Here is an 18,711-nt window from a genome sequence, read left to right as displayed (position 1 = left end):
TCTCTTCCTCTCAAATTGTAGTCACTGGCTTTCTCCTCTCGTACAACCTCCGGACCAAAGCTACGCAAATGTGTCATAAACCAAACCATAGATGTATCGAACTAGCGACCAAGAAACAGGTTTGCACTTTTCAGTATCTCATGTTCTCCTGCAGCTGCGTTTGTGCCACTTTACTGCAATAGTTGGCGTCCAAATGTCCGACACTGGATTCCTAATACAGGGCCATAAACGCCTCGTCTACTGCACAGAGACCAAAGCATCAGTTGGCTGGAAGTAAGGAGGCGTCAGTATTGGAGGTTGGAGACCGGACTGTATTGTATAACCTGTCACCACTCCTGTAAGAACCACACTGGGGAACCAAGAGAAGGAACTGCTGTGCTTGGCTTTAGACGTTTAGACACTAAGAGAAGCAACGTGGAGAAGAAGGGATGGAACGCTTTTATTTAGGAATGATATGAACATTTACTGCCCTTTCCGTTCAGGTCTCCCTTTGTCTTTCCTTTTATTTGAGCAGGAATGCTTCACCATCAAAATGACCACTTGTATATCAAATTACTCGACTCGTGTTTTCTTAGGTTTTTGAAGATGATGTCGTTTTTCTTGTATCCCTCTACGGTAAGAAGAATTCAAAAAACTGTTTTGATGAATTGACGTAAATTGGGACGTATTTTAAACCCTTTATTTAAAAGCTCTCACATTTTGTGCAGTAAAGCTCAATTATCCCGTCACATGCTAGTAATTCAATTTTTTTATAAAACCTTACATTATAAAAGACATCAAAGTTTCACATTTGAGCATTATTTGACCCTCCGTGAGACCAGTCATGTGGAAGTGCTTTAAATAGTAAGCTCTTAATGAAGAATTCAAGATAACATGGTGAATAATTGTCATTCCTTTAAACGCTCTTTCCATCTCTCTCTTTGTTCTTCTTCCTGTATTCCTGAAACACTGGACCAGGGTCCTCTGAACACATGAGAGGCTTTCACTCTGTCATATAGCACGCCGCCTTCTCCATTTGGCTTTATGAACAAATCACCTTGCAGCAGCCAGAACTTGAAAAACAAACAAATGGTACTCAGCTGTGTCTTTCCTTGACTCGTGGATATTAAATGTTAAGGCCGACCGTCTTTGAACCATGATTCCATTGATACATCTGTACAGTGTTTGTGTGTGTGCATGTGGACGAGGGGGGGGTGGACGGATGAATGGACTCGATGACAATATATTGTACAAATAGTGAATATAAATATGTATGCTTGGAATGTTAAAGAATATGATAAGAGGGAGAAATCACTATTGTTGTGATCGTTGTGAGACCAACAGAGGAATAAAGGTCTGAACTGGGGACGTGGAGGTTTACCTGAGGTTCAGGTAAATGAAAGATTGTTTGAATGTAACTTTGGAGAGTAACTGTTGGCTTTACCAAACTGGAATAAAGACCTCTGATAAGAGATATTTCCAAAGGAGATATGTGTTGTTTTACTGATGCAAACATTTACATCTGCGTTACATAAGCTCTATGTATTTCAGTGTGAGGATCAAGAAGGTGACTTGTCTGATGATCATGCGTGTTCAAATATCTGCATGCTGCTCCTGTATTTAATCCTTTATAGCTCACAATTAAAAAATAAACCATAAGGGACAAGACACAACATACAATATAGGTCAAACCTTTACAACTTCTACTTTCACGATTGATTTAGGAAGCAGAAGTTTATAGATATGTTTTAGTTTTTATAATTGACATACAAAATTACAATGTGACTACAGTGTAAGACAGTAGGTCAAAAGTCTCAGTAACACCTTGACTTCATATTTGATCAATTACACTATATATCTCATATCTGACTTCCCATTCAATATATTAGATTTATTTTATTCTAAATTGTATTCATCTGACACACACACACACACACACACACACACACACACACACACACACACACACACACACACACACCAAAGGCCTTTGCCTCCCTAACCATTGTTTTTATGGGTGAGCCTCCCATTTATTGATGTCAGATATCTCATTTAGTGTTTCTTCACCTCACACTCTCCAAAGCCACACACCCCTTCAAAAGAACATCTGATAACTCCTTCAGCCTACTTTCAGCTGCACAAAATATTCAACTATTAACTTATTCAGCTATTTCAGGACATTGAGGCAATACATTTACAGTAGAGGAAATAAGTATTTGATCCCCTGCAGAATTTGTAAGTGTACCCACTTATTTTACAACTAAAAGCTCTCTTCAAATGTAGAGCAGGTTGAAAGCGAGGCTCCGTTTGTAAATGAGGAAACAGTTCAGAGTGTCAGCGCTGCTCCTCCTCCTGGAATGAGTCAGAGTTTGATAAGCCCTCCCTCTTCTTCCTGCTCTCAGACACAGCCAGCTCCACTCTGTATTTCCTGGTTCCTCCCCTTTAGATCCACACTGAAGAGGATGGGTGTAACCAACATGTGGGTAAAATACAAGAGCTGATAGGCCACATTCACTGCACACACACATGTTGTTCAGATCACAGCTCACATAGTTTCAGTTCTCAGGAAGTGAAACTCAGACACTCGCTGCCACTGAGAGGAGAAATGGCGCAGAAAGGAGTTCAGCTGGACCGGGAAACCTTCTCTTGTTCGATCTGTCTGGATCTACTAAAGGATCCGGTGACGACTTCCTGTGGACATAGCTACTGTATGAAGTGTATTGAAGGCTTCTGGGACGGAGAGGATGAGAAGAAGATCCACAGCTGCCCTCAGTGCAGGCAGAGCTTCACACCGAGGCCTGTCCTGCTGAAGAACACCATGTTAGCAGCTTTAGTGGAGGAGCTGAAGAAGACTGGACTCCAAGCTGCTCCTGCTGATCTCTGCTATGCTGGAGCTGAAGATGTGGCCTGTGATGTCTGCACTGGGAGGAAACTGAGAGCCTGTAAGTCCTGCCTCGTGTGTCTGGCCTCTTATTGTGACAAACACCTCCAGCCTCATTATGAGGTAGCTCCATTAAAGAAACACAAGCTGGTGGAGCCCTCCAAGAAGCTCCAGGAGAACATCTGCTCTCGTCACGACGAGGTGATGAAGATGTTCTGCCGCACTGATCAGCAGTGTATCTGTTATCTCTGCTCTGTGGACGAACACAAAGGCCACGACACGGTGTCAGCTGCAGCAGAGAGGACTGAGAGGCAGAGAGAGCTGGAGGGGAGTCGACAAAACATCCAGCAGAGAATCCAGGACGGAGAGAAGGAGGTGAAGCTGCTTCAGCAGGAGGTGGAGGCCGTCAACGGCTCTGCTGATAAAGCAGTGGAGGACAGTGAGAAGATGTTCACTGAGCTGATCCGTCTCATGGAGAAAAGAAGCTCTGACGTGAAGCAGCAGGTCAGATCCCAGCAGAAGAGAGAAGTGAGTCGAGTCAGAGAGCTCCAGGAGAAGCTGGAGCAGGAGATCTCTGAGCTGAAGAGGAGAGACGCTGAGCTGAAGCTGCTGTCTCACACAGAGGATCACAACCAGTTTCTGCACAGCTACCCCTCACTGCCAGCCCTCAGTGAAGCTACACACTCCTCCAGCATCAACATCCGTCCTCTGAGCTACTTTGAGGACGTGACGGCGGCCCTGTCAGCAGTCAGAGACAAACTACAGGACGTCCTGAGAGAGGAATGGACAAACGTCTCACCGCCTGAAGTGGAAGTTTTACTGCCAGCAGCAGAGCCCACCACCAGAGCTGGGTTCTTAAAATATTCACAGGAGATCACACTGGATCCAAACACAGCACACACACAGCTGTTATTATCTGAGGGGAGCAGAAAAGCAACATACAAGGAACAACAACAGTCTTATTCTAATCACCCAGACAGATTCACTGGTTGGCGTCAGGTCCTGAGTACAGAGAGTCTGACTGGACGTTGTTACTGGGAGGTGGAGCGGAGAGGGGGAGGAATTTATGTAGCAGTCGCAGACAAGAATATCAGCAGAGCAGGGGGTGGGGGTAAATGTGGATTTGGACTCAATGACAAATCTTGGTCCTTAGAGTGTTTCCAACACAGTTATTTATTTAGTCACAACAGAATCAAAACTCGCGTCTCAGGTCCTCAGTCCTCCAGAGTAGGAGTGTACCTGGATCACAGAGCAGGTATTCTGTCCTTCTACAGCATCATCTCTGAAACCATGACTCTCCTCCACAGAGTCCAGACCACATTCACTCAGCCGCTTCATGCTGGAGTTGGGCTTTATTATTATGGAACCACAGCTGAGTTTTGTAAACTGAAATAGCCTGAAGTCATTTGAGGAACTCTTCTACTTCTTAAACTCATTGTGTCCATCATTGTTGCTGAGAGCTGATTGTTCATGTCTTCACTGCACAGAGATCAGCTGTCAATCAAACATTATGGGATGTGCTTTAACATCTTCTCATGAGTTGTTCTGTAGATGTTGGAGTTTCTTTAGGCAGTGCTCCTTCCTGTGTCTGTGTAGCCATGGAGGCTGTCACTGCTCAGGAGGGTTTCTGTTAACCTCTACTCATATTTCTCTGCATGGAAATGTGAACTTTGCTCTAAATATGTGTTGAATATTGATATATTTATATGTTGTTGTTTCTCTTGAAGCTTGAGTCTTCAGAGAGAAAGCACCAGAGCTTCTTTCATTGTAGATATTTTATTCTGGCCACTTTCTCAACAATAGAGACATTTATAATCACATGTATTATTTTGACAGATTATATATTATTGTTGCCCAAATTAATGAACAAATGAGTTCCCCAGATGGTTATAACACTTATTTCATCATTACATGTTTATTTAAAATGATATTACTTACTGTCATGATCATAATCAATAAGTCAATCATTTATTATTCTCCTGTCAATAGCTTAGAGTCTTTGTTTGGGAAATACATTGTATAATATTACAGTTATTGTTTTGCAGACTCATTGTTGTTGGTGTTGTTGTTGTTGTTGTTATCCAAATAGAAAGTGGGCACTCTGATGTTTTATAGAACATTAATTATCATGATAATAATCAGCAAGTAAATCATTTCTGATTCTGTTTGAAATAGCTGAGATTCAGATTGTGTGGATGAAGTGAAACTGATCATGAAATCATTGAACAGACTTTACTGATGGGATGTGTGATCAAATTAACTGTTTGGATATTAATAAAGGTTTGTCTTTCAAAAATAAAAAAGGATGTTCTTCTTGTATAATGTCCAAGGTGCCATAACATTTAACAATTTTCATTCAAATGATTTCACTTTTCTACATTTCTCCGCTAAGTTCAGCAGTTTGTAGCTAAAAGCAGTCGCCATTCAACTGTTACAATATTCAGCTTCTTCTGCATTTTCTAGTCTAACTTCAACTGCCTTCCTCCATGCAACTACTAGCTCTCTGTGGTGAGTATTTCACTATATTTAAATGTGTATACTTGTGGAAGCCCATCCTCTAAAAAGGAAAGTTGCATAGTTAACAATGGTGAAAGTAACTTAGTACATTTACTCAAGTAATGTAGCCTACTTAAGTATAATTTGGGTACTTTTACTTGCACATCATTAATACAAATCTGCATATGAATTAAAGGTATTAAAGAAATGTAGTGGGGTAGAATTACAAAGTACCTCAAAAATGTACTGGAGAAAATCTACTTTTCACTGTACAATACATTTCAGAGGCTTTTAATGCACTTCATTTATTTGACAAAAGTAGTTGCTTTTTATACAAATTCATGTGTTTATATGATATATATTTTTTACAAATTGACTCAGCACTTTCCAAAATGTGCTCCATATTGACCAAATCCAACATTTAAAAAACTCATGTATTTTCTCATGATGAAAACAAGATATTATAATATTGTATAATAATACAACTCTTATATAAAAGAGTACTTTTACTTTTGATACCTGAGTACATTTAGCTGATAATACTTCTGCCAAATAGACAATAAATAGAACTTCTTTGGAAAGTTCAACAATTTTCTTCCGTGACAGTTTCAACCTGCATGGCACTAAAATAAATATATATCAAAGGTGAACCTGTCAGACTCCAAGTGGTAGGACTTCCATGTGATCACTGGAGCGTTACAGATGTACTTCAGAGAGCTGCGCTCTCTTCCACGACTTCATCAGCGCAATCAGTACGTGAAACACACAGCTGCACCACAACCACAAAACCAACATCAGCCTTTAGCTGTTAGCACTCACAGCTCACAGCTCCTCATATCTGTTCAGAAACTAGACAAAAGTTAAACCAGTACAAACCACAGACTGTCTGTGTCATGGCGAATACAGTCGCTGGTTTATTTATGTCTGTATAGGCCAGGGGTGCCCAACCAGTCGATCGCGATCGACCGGTCGATCGCGGGGAGATTCCCAGTCGATCGCGAGATGTGTCTACAAATAGAACAACAATATTCAGTTTTATCGTTAATGTCCTGTGACATAATCTTCCTGTGCCAGAATAATGCACTTGAACGCATCAAAGCTTTGTGATTGGCCGGCGTGACCCCATGTGTCGGGGCGTGGCTGGTGAGCAGTGGGCAGTGTGCACTAGTTCGCTAACGTTGTCCGTGTCAACAGGAGTGACAGTCCGCACACACACAAGACCGCAATTATGGCAGAAGCAAAACATATATAATTTTCACTCCGAGTGGGAGGATGTTTATTTTTGTATCTATTCCAATTCAAAGTCCATCTATCTCATCTGCAATGCGAGCGTGGCTTTATCGAAGAAGGGTAATTTAGGAGCGGCATTTCAAAACATTGCACAAACGCTACGAGACGGAATTCCCTCCAAATTCTGCCCTACGCTCCCAAAAGGGGAGGGGCCTGAAAGGACCGCTAAATGCACAGCAGGCCATTTTCACCACAAGAGCAAGGCTGCTACCATAGGCATAGCATCTTAACGTGTCAGTCACGTTCTTGCGAAACACATGAAGTCTTCCTGGAGGCTGCCGACACGCTTTTGGGGGACAGTAAAAATAACAGTAGCATTTCAACAGGTTTTTGATATAATAAAAACTCAAGTTAGATACCGTTATTAATCTGCTGTAAGTTTTAGTTTGTTTGAACTTATTCATTATAATTATTGTACACAATGGTATAAGAATGCAAACTTAAATTGATTATAGTCTATCATCAATTCATGTTAAGAAACTAGTGTTGCTTGCATCCTATTTTAAAGGCATTTCTTTTTATAATCTACTAAAATGCAACAAAAAAAGGTTTGATTCTATTAATTTTGTCTTTTGTATTGCCCTGTTGCAGCAGATTCCTGTGTAGCTTCAGATCTGAGTTGTCTTATTAGTAAGCCTAATTTATACTTTTGTAGCAACACTATTTTTATATAATGGCAAAGAAAGGGTTCAGAGTATTTTCTTTTTTCCCTGTGTCATATGTGGCAGCACTGTTCAATGTTTCTTAAACATTACCCACTGTAGTATGTGACGTGTGAATAAACTCCAACTCTGTATCCACAACACTGTTGTGTAACTTCAGTTAAATACTTGTATGTGTGTAGAATAGAAAGAGGTAAGATAAAGCATCTGCAGTATTTTATTAAGTATTAATCGTACAAAGGTCAGTTTTATACAAGTAGAAGTGTGTATTTACCTGGTTGTAGGCTGTCAGTAATGGCTACGCCTCTCTATTTGGACTGGTAGATCTCGGCAGACTGGCAACTTTAAAAGTAGCTCTCGGTTCAAAAAAGGTTGGGCACCCCTGGTATAGGCCGTTGTTGTGAGTGTGGACGGTCGGAGCATATACAACGTTAGCGTAGCCAAACTCCATTCAGAAAAAAAGGATTTAAAAAGGTTTTTTCGCCTGCCGTCTGTCTGCAGACTAATCAAAGCATTAATTCATGGTTTTTACTAACCGGTATCAGTATGTTGTTACTTCGGCATCATTTTGAAACGTGTATTACAATTAAATCACGGTCAAATATGTTCATTTTGTTGTAGTTGTAGCCCCCTTGCCAACAATTCTCTCACTAGTTTAGCATACTCAGCCCGGTTGTTGGCCCGGAAAGAACCTGGGTTTTGGAGAGCCAGAAAACTGTGAAACCGTACCCGTTAGCCTCTTTGTAAACAGCGTAGTATTCATATTGTCTTTTATTGGGAATAAGTAAAACAATGTGCATATGTTGTGGATGTGGAAGTAGTCAGTGAAACAACAGAAGGAGGCATGAGACTCTTTGATGAATCCAGATGATTCACTTTGATAAATGTTGTGTTTTCTGTTGTGCAGAGAGTCCAGACTACAAGCAGCGGGTTCAGTCCATCAAAGACCTGGTCCGACAGCTTCCCGTCTGCAACCACGACACCATGCAGACTCTCTTCAAGCACCTCAGGAAGTGAGAAAAACACTCTCTTACTGCTCTATCATTTGTTTTTCCTTTTCTTCAGCTTTCTGTGTATAATGCCTACAAATCAAATCACACTTTGTATGCCTTTCTCTGGCGACATCTGCGGCCTGAGGCATAATATGTTTGAGTTGTCCGTCAGAAATAACTTTCAAACATATGTGTGTCCGTACGCCTCGTTCTCCCAGGAATGCATAGAGGGAACCTTTTCAGATCTGGCACACATGTGGACTGTGACTTAAAGATGAACTGATCAGAAATGTGCGATGAAAGCAGGGGCGGACTGGGACTAAAATGCAGCCCTGGAAACTGACCCAGTCCGGCCACATGAAATGTCAAATGTTAGAAATCCGCTGTTTATTATTTAAAGTTTTACGTCCGATTCACTCCTTTTTCCCTCTCTGTACACAGCTCCAGTTTGATCATTGGCCTGTCATCAGATTTCATTTTTAGTTGCTGCTGTCGCGGAAGTTTAGTACAATTATTTTTGATGAAATACTCCAAATCTCCACCCTCCATAATTGCACTTGCTTCAGTTGCTTGCTACTTTTTAAGGGCAGTGATGACAGTTACAGTACGAACTGAAGTTGATGTGATTTGATTAGATTGTGAGGCATGACGTGAGCCTCATCTGATTGGTCAATCCCTCCATTTTTTTTCACCAAGGGAAGCCAATTGTGGCTGGCCTCGTCTCGCAACAGAGTGCAATCTACTATTTCACCATAACATCTAGAGGGGCGCTGTTTCACTCTTTGTAAAATACTCAATGAGAATGGGGGAGAGACGGGCCGGCAGAATAATTACCGAAACTAAACGAAGTGTTTTTATTTATTTATTAATATTATAACTACAATGCAAAAAAACAGGGGAAACTTGGCTTCCCTTGGCCTCCAGGAGAAAACGTCACTGAGTTCAAGGGATAATTCTCACCCACCTCTTGCTCTTGCCCTGCACTTGTATGTGCCAGTTGAGCTGGTTCTTCCAGCAGCTCAACTCTGTCCCTCATCATGAACGCAGGAGGCTGGCTGTATATCTAAACTCGGGCCCTCATCATTCTCTTCATCATCTTGCACTTGTTCTAAGCTGCTGTTGATAGTGCTTGTAGCGCTGCTGCCAAGAAGGTCTGTCGATTTGCGACATGTATATGCTTCACCTGCGAGTGACTTCACCTTTATTTCTCTTGCCTTCTCGGCCCCACCTTTTTCTTTTCGTTTTCTTTGATTTGTATCCATGTTTTTTCATTCTCCCTGTCTGCCGCGGCGTCTAATCCCTTCTCTTCGGCCCAATCCCAAACCACTCCCTCGACCCTACCCCTCCGTGATGGAGTGAACTCCGTCTGTAGCACACACTCGCAGCTCAACGAGGTTCCCTCCTGTCAGATGGAGGGAGTAAATACAGCAGCAAGCTTTGGGACGGCCTCCCCTCTCTCCGGCAGAAACAGGAAATGCCGTAATTGTATGTAACAACGGTTTCAAATCAGCATCTCTTAGACAAAAAGTTTAAATGAATAACTCAAATAAAACTCCAAAACTCTTTCATTGTGTTTCAAAGCTCTTTTAGTTTTAAACCTGATGTTTATAAGCTTCTTAGTTTTTGCAACGGTCTGTAAATATACACAACTTTATAATAAAATGCACACATTTACCTTTTTCTAGACTAAACACAGGTATGATCCTAAGTTAAAAACATATGAGGTTATCATGAGGTTGTTAACATCGCAATTTATCAGTGGATGTTTGCTGGAACTACTTGTAAACAGCGTGTTTCCTGTCGGACACACACAGCGTGACTCCGGTCAGGTAGAGACCGGTCTCAAGTCAGCACCGCTGCAGACTCGCTGTTTGAGGGCTTGATAGCCCACTCCCCCTCCACACTCGTTGCTTTGGAACAGCCCTCAATATGGCGGACCCTCCGCGTGAACGCGCAAACGGAGGGGTAGGGTGTGTCACTACCCGATCTGCAGCTCTGCCCGATCTGCAGTGCGCATGTGCGAGATGGTCCGCCATATTGGACATCTCCGGACGGCAACCCAAGTAGGACAACGTTGACACAGTGGCTTTTGGCAAAGCTCAAAAATAAAACGAGAGAGAGATGAGTTATTGTTATTACAACGTGACTTCACTATTATTTAACAACTCTTTTTATTGGGTTCTTTTATTTGGGGTTAAGTACATTGTCAGAATAAGTGAGAAATGAATTTAACTTCTGTTAGACAGCTATATGCCATACATGTTTGCACACATTCACAGTAAATATGTATTCAGTATGATAGCTGTCTAACAGAAGTTAAATCCATTACTCACTTATTCTGACAATGTACTTAACCCTAAATAAAACAACCCAATAAAAATAGTTGTTAAATAATAGTGAAGTCACGTTGTAATAACAATAACTCATCTCTCTCTCGTTTTATTTTTGAGCTTGGCCAAAAGCCACTGTGTCAATATTGTCCTACTTGGGTTGCCGTCTGGAGATGTCCAATATGGCGGACCATCTCGTACATGCGCACTGCAGATCGGGCAGAGCTGCAGATCGGGTAGTGACAGGGTGTAGGGCAATATGGTCTAGCTGCGGCCGCGGACAGTAAACGACGGTACACGACGGTACACGACACGCCCACCTGACACGACACTACGGTGGCTGAGAGGCATGGCAGATGAAAAGCGAATTGACGACACTACACGACACGCCTCCTACTACGCCGCCCACGGTGGCTGAGAGACCGTACATGGCATGTTATTGTAGCATTTTAAGCAACTATTAGGCAAATTAATTAATAACCTATCCGTTTGAGAACCCCTTGGAACCCCTTATCCCATTTTGATGGTTGACATCTCATTTGAACAGTGAAAGCCAGAATGACAGCAGGGGTGAATTTCATTTTATAATTTTGCAATAAGTCAAAGATATGTTTACTGTATATTATAAAAATGCTTGTCATGTAGGCATACTGGAGGTACCGTTCCAATGATGTATTAATAATAAGATATATATAGCGCCTATATATATATATATATATACACAGTATATATATAATAGCAAAATAAACACAATTACACTGCGCTAAACTGCCACATCGACAAACAAACGAGAACCTAAATAGTATGTAATTATATCTAAAACCACAATACGTTTAATAATTACCTGTACTCGGTGCGCCATATTGTTTGTTGTCTGTTGTCTGTAAACCTCCATGTCTCCTTAAATATCTTTGCGTCAGCGTCTCACGTGTGGGGCGTGCTCTCTTCTGACCATATTTGGTAGTACAACTTTCGCGGCCGCAGCTAGACCCTTCTCAGCCACCGTAGTGTCGTGTCAGGTGGGCGTGTCGTGTACCATCGTGTACTGTCCGCGGCCGCAGCTAGACCCTTCTCGTGTAGGGGGCGGTTTGGGAATGGGCCTTTGTGTTGCCGGTCTTTTCTCTTCTTCGTGTGTGATTATTTGACATAAGAACCACACAACTGCATTAGCGGCCGCTGTCGGCCGTCATCGCAATTTAAATGATGACGTTAAACCTTTTCTTTTTAAAGTGCCTGCCGTCCACAGCCCTTGACGACCGGCCGTTCTGTGGTTCTCCAGATTCTACAGATGGCCAGTCCGCCCCTGGATGAAAGCTAACTACTAATTAGGACAATTTCAAAAATAGGATAAAAATAGGCTGATGACAATTTGGAAGAATTTGTTTGAGGCATACGATCGTCACTCTGTAATACTAGTATAGCGGATTTATGAGTTGATAATAATTAAAGAATATTGAGTTTTTCCTCCATATTTGTAGGCTTTTTCTCATTCTATAAATGTACACCTATATTTTCAGAAAATGACAAAATAAATCACGAATGAATGTATAAATACGTCTAAGAAATTCTGAGTTGTTTACTCTTTACTCCCCTGCCCAGGTTTGTATATTTCACCTACAACGGCCTAAATAAACCATCATACATATCTGATTATGAAAAATACGACAGCATTACGGAGCAGATTGTAAACAGTAGAGTATTTCTGAGAGAATTCTGTGTTTATTACGTATCTGCAACCACGAATACTGTGAATATTTACTTCATCATGTGACCGTCTATGTTTCCTGTAGATATTTAATTGCAGTTTTACTGCACTGTTAGTTTACAGTTTTGTTATTGTGCTGCTGTGTTTATTGTATTTTTGTAACTCTGGCACAACAATTTCCTTCGGGATAAATAAAGTCTTATCTTATGTCAGGATTTATTATCAATTCCAAATGATGTGTCCTCTCCAGGGTGATCGAGCACGGCGAGGAGAACCGTATGACCACTCAGAGCGTGGCCATCGTGTACGGCCCCACGCTGTTGCGCCCCGAACAGGAGACGTGGAACATCGCGGTCCACATGGTTGTACCAGAACCAGATCGTGGAGCTCATACTGCTGGAGTACGAGAACATTTTCGGCAGGTAGAGAGAGACGCTGGAGGACGAGCCTCTTGTTTTTCTCTCTCACTCTCCCAACGCAGAGCTCTTCCTAACCCAGCGTGGCCCTGCCGAACACAGCCTGGCTCGGCTCGGCTCGGCTCAGCTTCTCTTCCTCTCAAATTGTAGTCACTGGCTTTCTCCTCTCGTACAACCTCCGACCAAAGCTACGCAAATGTGTCATAAACCAAACCATAGATGTATCGAACTAGCGACCAAGAAACAGGTTTGCACTTTTCAGTATCTCATGTTCTCCTGCAGCTGCGTTTGTGCCACTTTACTGCAATAGTTGGCGTCCAAATGTCCGACACTGGATTCCTAATACAGGGCCATAAACGCCTCGTCTACTGCACAGAGACCAAAGCATCAGTTGGCTGGAAGTAAGAAGGAGGCGTCAGTATTGGAGGTTGGAGACTGGACTGTATTGTATAACCTGTCACCACTCCTGTAAGAACCACACTGGGGAACCAAGAGAAGGAACTGCTGTGCTTGGCTTTAGACGTTTAGACACTAAGAGAAGCAACGTGGAGAAGAAGGGATGGAACGCTTTTATTTAGGAATGATATGAACATTTACTGCCCTTTCCGTTCAGGTCTCCCTTTGTCTTTCCTTTTATTTGAGCAGGAATGCTTCACCATCAAAATGACCACTTGTATATCAAATTACTCGACTCGTGTTTTCTTAAGTTTTTGAAGATGATGTCGTTTTTCTTGTATCCCTCTACGGTAAGAAGAATTCAAAAAACTGTTTGATGAATTGACGTAAATTGGGACGTATTTTAAACCCTTTATTTAAAAGCTCTCACATTTTGTGCAGTAAAGCTCAATTACCCCGTCACATGCTAGTAATTCCAATTTTTTTATAAAACCTTACATTATAAAAGACATCAAAGTTTCACATTTGAGCATTATTTGACCCTCCGTGAGACCAGTCATGTGGAAGTGCTTTAAATAGTAAGCTCTTAATGAAGAATTCAAGATAACATGGTGAATAATTGTCATTCCTTTAAACGCTCTTTCCATCTCTCTCTTGTTCTTCTTCCTGTATTCCTGAAACACTGGACCAGGGTCCTCTGAACACATGAGAGGCTTTCACTCTGTCATATATCTGCACGCCGCCTTCTCCATTTGGCTTTATGAACAAATCACCTTGCAGCAGCCAGAACTTGAAAAACAAACAAATGGTACTCAGCTGTGTCTTTCCTTGACTCGTGGATATTAAATGTTAAGGCCGACCGTCTTTGAACCATGATTCCATTGATACATCTGTACAGTGTTTGTGTGTGTGCATGTGGACGAGGGGGGGGTGGACGGATGAATGGACTCGATGACAATATATTGTACAAATAGTGAATATAAATATGTATGCTTGGAATGTTAAAGAATATGATAAGAGGGAGAAATCACTCTTGTTGTGATCGTTGTGAGACCAACAGAGGAATAAAGGTCTGAACTGGGGACGTGGAGGTTTACCTGAGGTTCAGGTAAATGAAAGATTGTTTGAATGTAACTTTGGAGAGTAACTGTTGGCTTTACCAAACTGGAATAAAGACCTCTGATAAGAGATATTTCCAAAGGAGATATGTGTTCTTTTACTGATGCAAACATTTACATCTGCGTTACATAAGCTCTATGTATTTCAGTGTGAGGATCAAGAAGGTGACTTGTCTGATGATCATGCGTGTTCAAATATCTGCATGCTGCTCCTGTATTTAATCCTTTAGCTCACAATTAAAAAAATAAACCATAAGGGACAAGACACAACATACAATATAGGTCAAACCTTTACAACTTCTCCTTTCACGATTGATTTAGGAAGCAGAAGTTTATAGATATGTTTTAGTTTTTATAATTGACATACACAATTACAATGTGACTACAGTGTAAGACAGTAGGTCACAAGTATCAGTAACACCTTGACTTCATATTTGATCAATTACACTATATCTCTCATATCTGACTTCCCATTCAATATATTAGATTTATTTTATTCTAAATTGTATTCATCTGTCACACACACACACACACACACACACACACACACACACACACACACACACACACACACACACACACACACACACACACACACACACACACACACACACACACACACCAAAGGCCTTTGCCTCCCTAACCATTGTTTTTATGGGTGAGCCTCCCATTTATTGATGTCAGATATCTCATTTAGTGTTTCTCCACCTCACACTCTCCAAAGCCACACACCCCTTCAAAAGAACATCTGATAACTCCTTCAGCCTACTTTCAGCTGCACAAAATATTCAACTATTAACTTATTCAGCTATTTCAGGACATTGAGGCAATACATTTACAGTAGAGGAAATAAGTATTTGATCCCCTGCAGAATTTGTAAGTGTACCCACTTATTTTACAACTAAAAGCTCTCTTCAAATGTAGAGCAGGTTGAAAGCGAGGCTCCGTTTGTAAATGAGGAAACAGGTCAGAGTGTCAGCGCTGCTCCTCCTCCTGGAATGAGTCAGAGTTTGATGAGCCCTCCCTCTTCTTCCTGCTCTCAGACACAGCCAGCTCCACTCTGTATTTCCTGGTTCCTCCCCTTTAGATGCACACTGAGGAGGATGGGTGTAACCAACACGTGGGTAAAGTACAAGAGCTGATAGGCCAAATTCACTGCACACACACATCCTGTTCAGATCACAGCTCATAGTTTCAGGTTTCAGGAAGTGAAGCTCAGACACTCGCTGCCACTGAGAGGAGAAATGGCGCAGAAAGGAGTTCAGCTGGACCGGGAAACCTTCTTGTTCGATCTGTCTGGATCTACTGAAGGATCCGGTGGCGACTCCCTGTGGACACAGCTACTGCATGAAGTGTATTAAAGGCTTCTGGGATGGAGAGGATGAGAAGAAGACCCACAGCTGCCCTCAGTGCAGGCAGAGCTTCACACCGAGGCCTGTCCTGCTGAAGAACACCATGTTAGCAGCTTTAGTGGAGGAGCTGAAGAAGACTGGACTCCAAGCTGCTCCTGCTGATCTCTGCTATGCTGGAGCTGAAGATGTGGCCTGTGATGTCTGCACTGGGAGAAAACTGAGAGCCTGTAAGTCCTGCCTCGTGTGTCTGGCCTCTTATTGTGACAAACACCTCCAGCCTCATTATGACGTAGCTCCATTAAAGAAACACAAGCTGGTGGAGCCCTCCAAGAAGCTCCAGGAGAACATCTGCTCTCGTCACGACGAGGTGATGAAGATGTTCTGCCGCACTGATCAGCAGAGTATCTGTTATCTCTGCTCTGTGGACGAACACAAAGGCCACGACACGGTGTCAGCTGCAGCAGAGAGGACTGAGAGGCAGAGAGAGCTGGAGGGGAGTCGACTAAACATCCAGCAGAGAATCCAGGACGGAGAGAAGGAGGTGAAGCTGCTTCAGCAGGAGGTGGAGGCCGTCAATGGCTCTGCTGATAAAGCAGTGGAGGACAGTGAGAAGATGTTCACTGAGCTGATCCATCTCATGGAGAAAAGAAGCTCTGATGTGAAGCAGCAGGTCAGATCCCAGCAGAAGAGTGAAGTGAGTCGAGTCAGAGAGCTTCAGGAGAAGCTGGAGCAGGAGATCTCTGAGCTGAAGAGGAGAGACGCTGAGCTGAAGCTGCTGTCTCTCACAGAGAATCACAACCAGTTTCTGCACAGCTACCCCTCACTGTCAGCCCTCAGTGAAGCTACACACTCCTCCAGCATCAACATCCGTCCTCTGAGCTACTTTGAGGACGTGACGGCGGCCCTGTCAGCAGTCAGAGACAAACTACAGGACGTCCTGAGAGAGGAATGGACAAACGTCACACTGACTGAAGTGGATGTTTTACTGTCAGCAGCAGAGCCCACCACCAGAGCTGGGTTCTTAGAATATTCACAGGAGATCACTCTGGATCCAAACACAGCAAACACACATCTGTTAATATCTGAGGGGGGCAGAAAAGCAACAGTCATGGAACAACAGCAGTCTTATTCTCGTCACCCAGACAGATTCACTGATTGGCGTCAGGTCCTGAGTAGAGAGAGTCTGACTGGACGTTGTTACTGGGAGGTGGAGTGGAGAGGGGGAGGAGTTTATGTAGCAGTCGCATACAAGAATATCAGCAGAGCAGGGGGTGGGGGTAAATGTGGATTTGGATACAATGACAAATCTTGGTCCTTAGAGTGTTTCCAACACAGTTATTTATTTCGTCACAACAATATCATCACTCCCCTCTCAGGTCCTCGGTCCTCCAGAGTAGGAGTGTACCTGGATCACAGAGCAGGTATTCTGTCCTTCTACAGCATCATCTCTGAAACCATGACTCTCCTCCACAGAGTCCAGACCACATTCACTCAGTCGCTACATGCTGGAGTTGGGCTTTGTGATTATGGAACCACAGCTGAGTTTTGTAAACTGAAATAGCCTGAAGTCATTTGAGGAACTCTTCTACTTCTTAAACTCATTGTGTCCATCATTGTTGCTGAGAGCTGAGTGTTCATGTCTTCACTGCACAGAGATCAGCTGTCAATCAAACATTATGGGATGTGCTTTAACATCTTCTCATGAGTTGTTCTGTGGATGTTGGAGTTTCTTTAGGCGGCGCTCCTTCCTGTGTCTGTTTAGCCATGGAGGCTGTCACTGCTCAGGAGGGTTTCTGTTAACCTCTACTCATATTTCTCTGCATGGAAATGTGAACTTTGCTCTAAATATGTGTTGAATATTGATATATTTGTATATTGTTGTTTCTCTTGAAGCTTGAGTCCTCAGAGAGAAAGCACCAGAGCTTCTTTCATTGTAGATATTTTATTCTGGCCACTTTCTCAACAATAGAGACATTTATAATCACATGTATTATTTTGACAGATTATATATTATTGTTGCCCAAATTAATGAACAAATGAGTTCCCCAGATGGTTATAACACTTATTTCATCATTACATGTTTATTTAAAATGATATTACTTACTGTCATGATCATAATCAATAAGTCAATCATTTATTATTCTCCTGTCAATAGCTTAGAGTCTTTGTTTGGGAAATACATTGTATAATATTACAGTTATTGTTTTGCAGACTCATTGTTGTTGTTGTTGTTGTTGTTGTTGTTGTTGTCCAAATAGAAAGTGGGCACTCTGATGTTTTATAGAACATTAATTATCATGATAATAATCAATAAGTAAATCATTTCTGATTCTGTTTGAAATAGCTGAGATTCAGATTGTGTGGATGAAGTGAAACTGATCATGAAATCATTGAACAGACTTTACTGATGGGATGTGTGATCAAATTAACTGTTTGGATATTAATAAAGGTTTGTCTTTCAAAAACAAAAAAGGATGTTCTTCTTGTATAATGTCCAAGGTGCCATAACATTTAACCATTTTCATTCAAATGATTTCACTTTTCTACATTTCTCCGCTAAGTTCAGCAGTTTGTAGCTAAAAGCAGTCGCCATTCAGCTGTTACAATATTCAGCTTCTTCTGCATTTTCTAGTCTAACTTCAACTGCCTTCCTCCATGCAACTACTAGCTTTCTGTGGTGAGTATTTCACTATATTTAAATGTGTATACTTGTGGAAGCCCATCCTCTAAAAAGGAAAGTTGCATAGTTAACAATGGTGAAAGTAACTTAGTACATTTACTCAAGTAATGTAGCCTACTTAGGTATAATTCTGGTACTTCTACTTCCACATCATTAATACAAATCTGCAAATCAACAAAAGGTATTAAAGAAATGAAGTGCAGTAAAAGTACACAATTGACCTCTAATATGTAGTGGGGTAGCAATACATTTACGCAAGTAAAGTAAAAGTACCTAAAAAATGTACTCAAATGTTGAATTAATGTGTTTATATGATATATATATATATATATTTACTATTAATTTACTCACTTTCCAAAATGTGCTCCATATTGACGAATTCTAACATTAAAGGTCACCTATCGTGCTATTTTT

General features: G+C 41.8%; 3 protein-coding genes across 5 annotated transcripts; all 3 read left to right on the top strand.

Annotated features, from left to right (window-relative positions):
- The first annotated feature begins 2,506 nt into the window (after positions 1–2,506).
- LOC117533488 (E3 ubiquitin/ISG15 ligase TRIM25-like) lies at positions 2,507–5,163 on the top strand. 2 transcript variants are annotated; one of them, XM_034197268.1, is made up of 2 exons: positions 2,507–3,549; positions 3,623–3,702. In XM_034197268.1, the coding sequence occupies exons 1-2, from the start codon at positions 2,585–2,587 to the stop codon at positions 3,633–3,635; spliced, it is 978 nt and encodes a 325-aa protein (XP_034053159.1). In that variant the 5' UTR covers positions 2,507–2,584; the 3' UTR covers positions 3,636–3,702. The 2 variants fall into 2 exon arrangements, with proteins under 2 accessions (XP_034053159.1, XP_034053158.1); XM_034197267.1 differs by having other exon boundaries at positions 2,507–5,163.
- An 887-nt stretch (positions 5,164–6,050) lies between these two features.
- On the top strand, positions 6,051–12,929 carry LOC117533490 (rho GTPase-activating protein 12-like). Of its 2 annotated transcripts, XM_034197270.1 has the most exons (3): positions 6,051–6,108; positions 8,216–8,321; positions 12,586–12,929. In XM_034197270.1, the coding sequence occupies exons 1-3, from the start codon at positions 6,059–6,061 to the stop codon at positions 12,826–12,828; spliced, it is 399 nt and encodes a 132-aa protein (XP_034053161.1). In that variant the 5' UTR covers positions 6,051–6,058; the 3' UTR covers positions 12,829–12,929. The 2 variants fall into 2 exon arrangements, with proteins under 2 accessions (XP_034053161.1, XP_034053160.1); XM_034197269.1 differs by lacking the exon at positions 6,051–6,108 and having other exon boundaries at positions 7,994–8,321.
- A 2,580-nt stretch (positions 12,930–15,509) lies between these two features.
- On the top strand, positions 15,510–18,089 carry LOC117533497 (tripartite motif-containing protein 16-like). The gene is given in 2 exon segments (XM_034197275.1): positions 15,510–15,547; positions 15,549–18,089. Coding segments are annotated over 2 exon segments (1,668 nt in total). The 3' UTR covers positions 17,179–18,089.
- The last annotated feature ends 622 nt before the right edge of the window (positions 18,090–18,711 follow it).

The sequence above is a fragment of the Gymnodraco acuticeps genome, unplaced genomic scaffold, assembly GCF_902827175.1.
Source record: "Gymnodraco acuticeps unplaced genomic scaffold, fGymAcu1.1, whole genome shotgun sequence".
Taxonomy (NCBI): Eukaryota; Metazoa; Chordata; class Actinopteri; order Perciformes; family Bathydraconidae; genus Gymnodraco; species Gymnodraco acuticeps.
This window is presented reverse-complemented; position numbering and strand designations above follow the sequence as displayed.

Excerpts from the sequence above, each read along its gene's own strand:
- LOC117533490 (XM_034197269.1), top strand. The coding sequence starts at position 8,176 with ATGATTCACTTTGATAAATGTTGTGTTTTCTGTTGTGCAGAGAGTCCA. Across the intron at positions 8,322-12,585 it reads CTCTTCAAGCACCTCAGGAA|GGTGATCGAGCACGGCGAGG; the intron begins GTGAGAAAAACA and ends TGTCCTCTCCAG.
- LOC117533488 (XM_034197267.1), top strand. The coding sequence starts at position 2,585 with ATGGCGCAGAAAGGAGTTCAGCTGGACCGGGAAACCTTCTCTTGTTCG.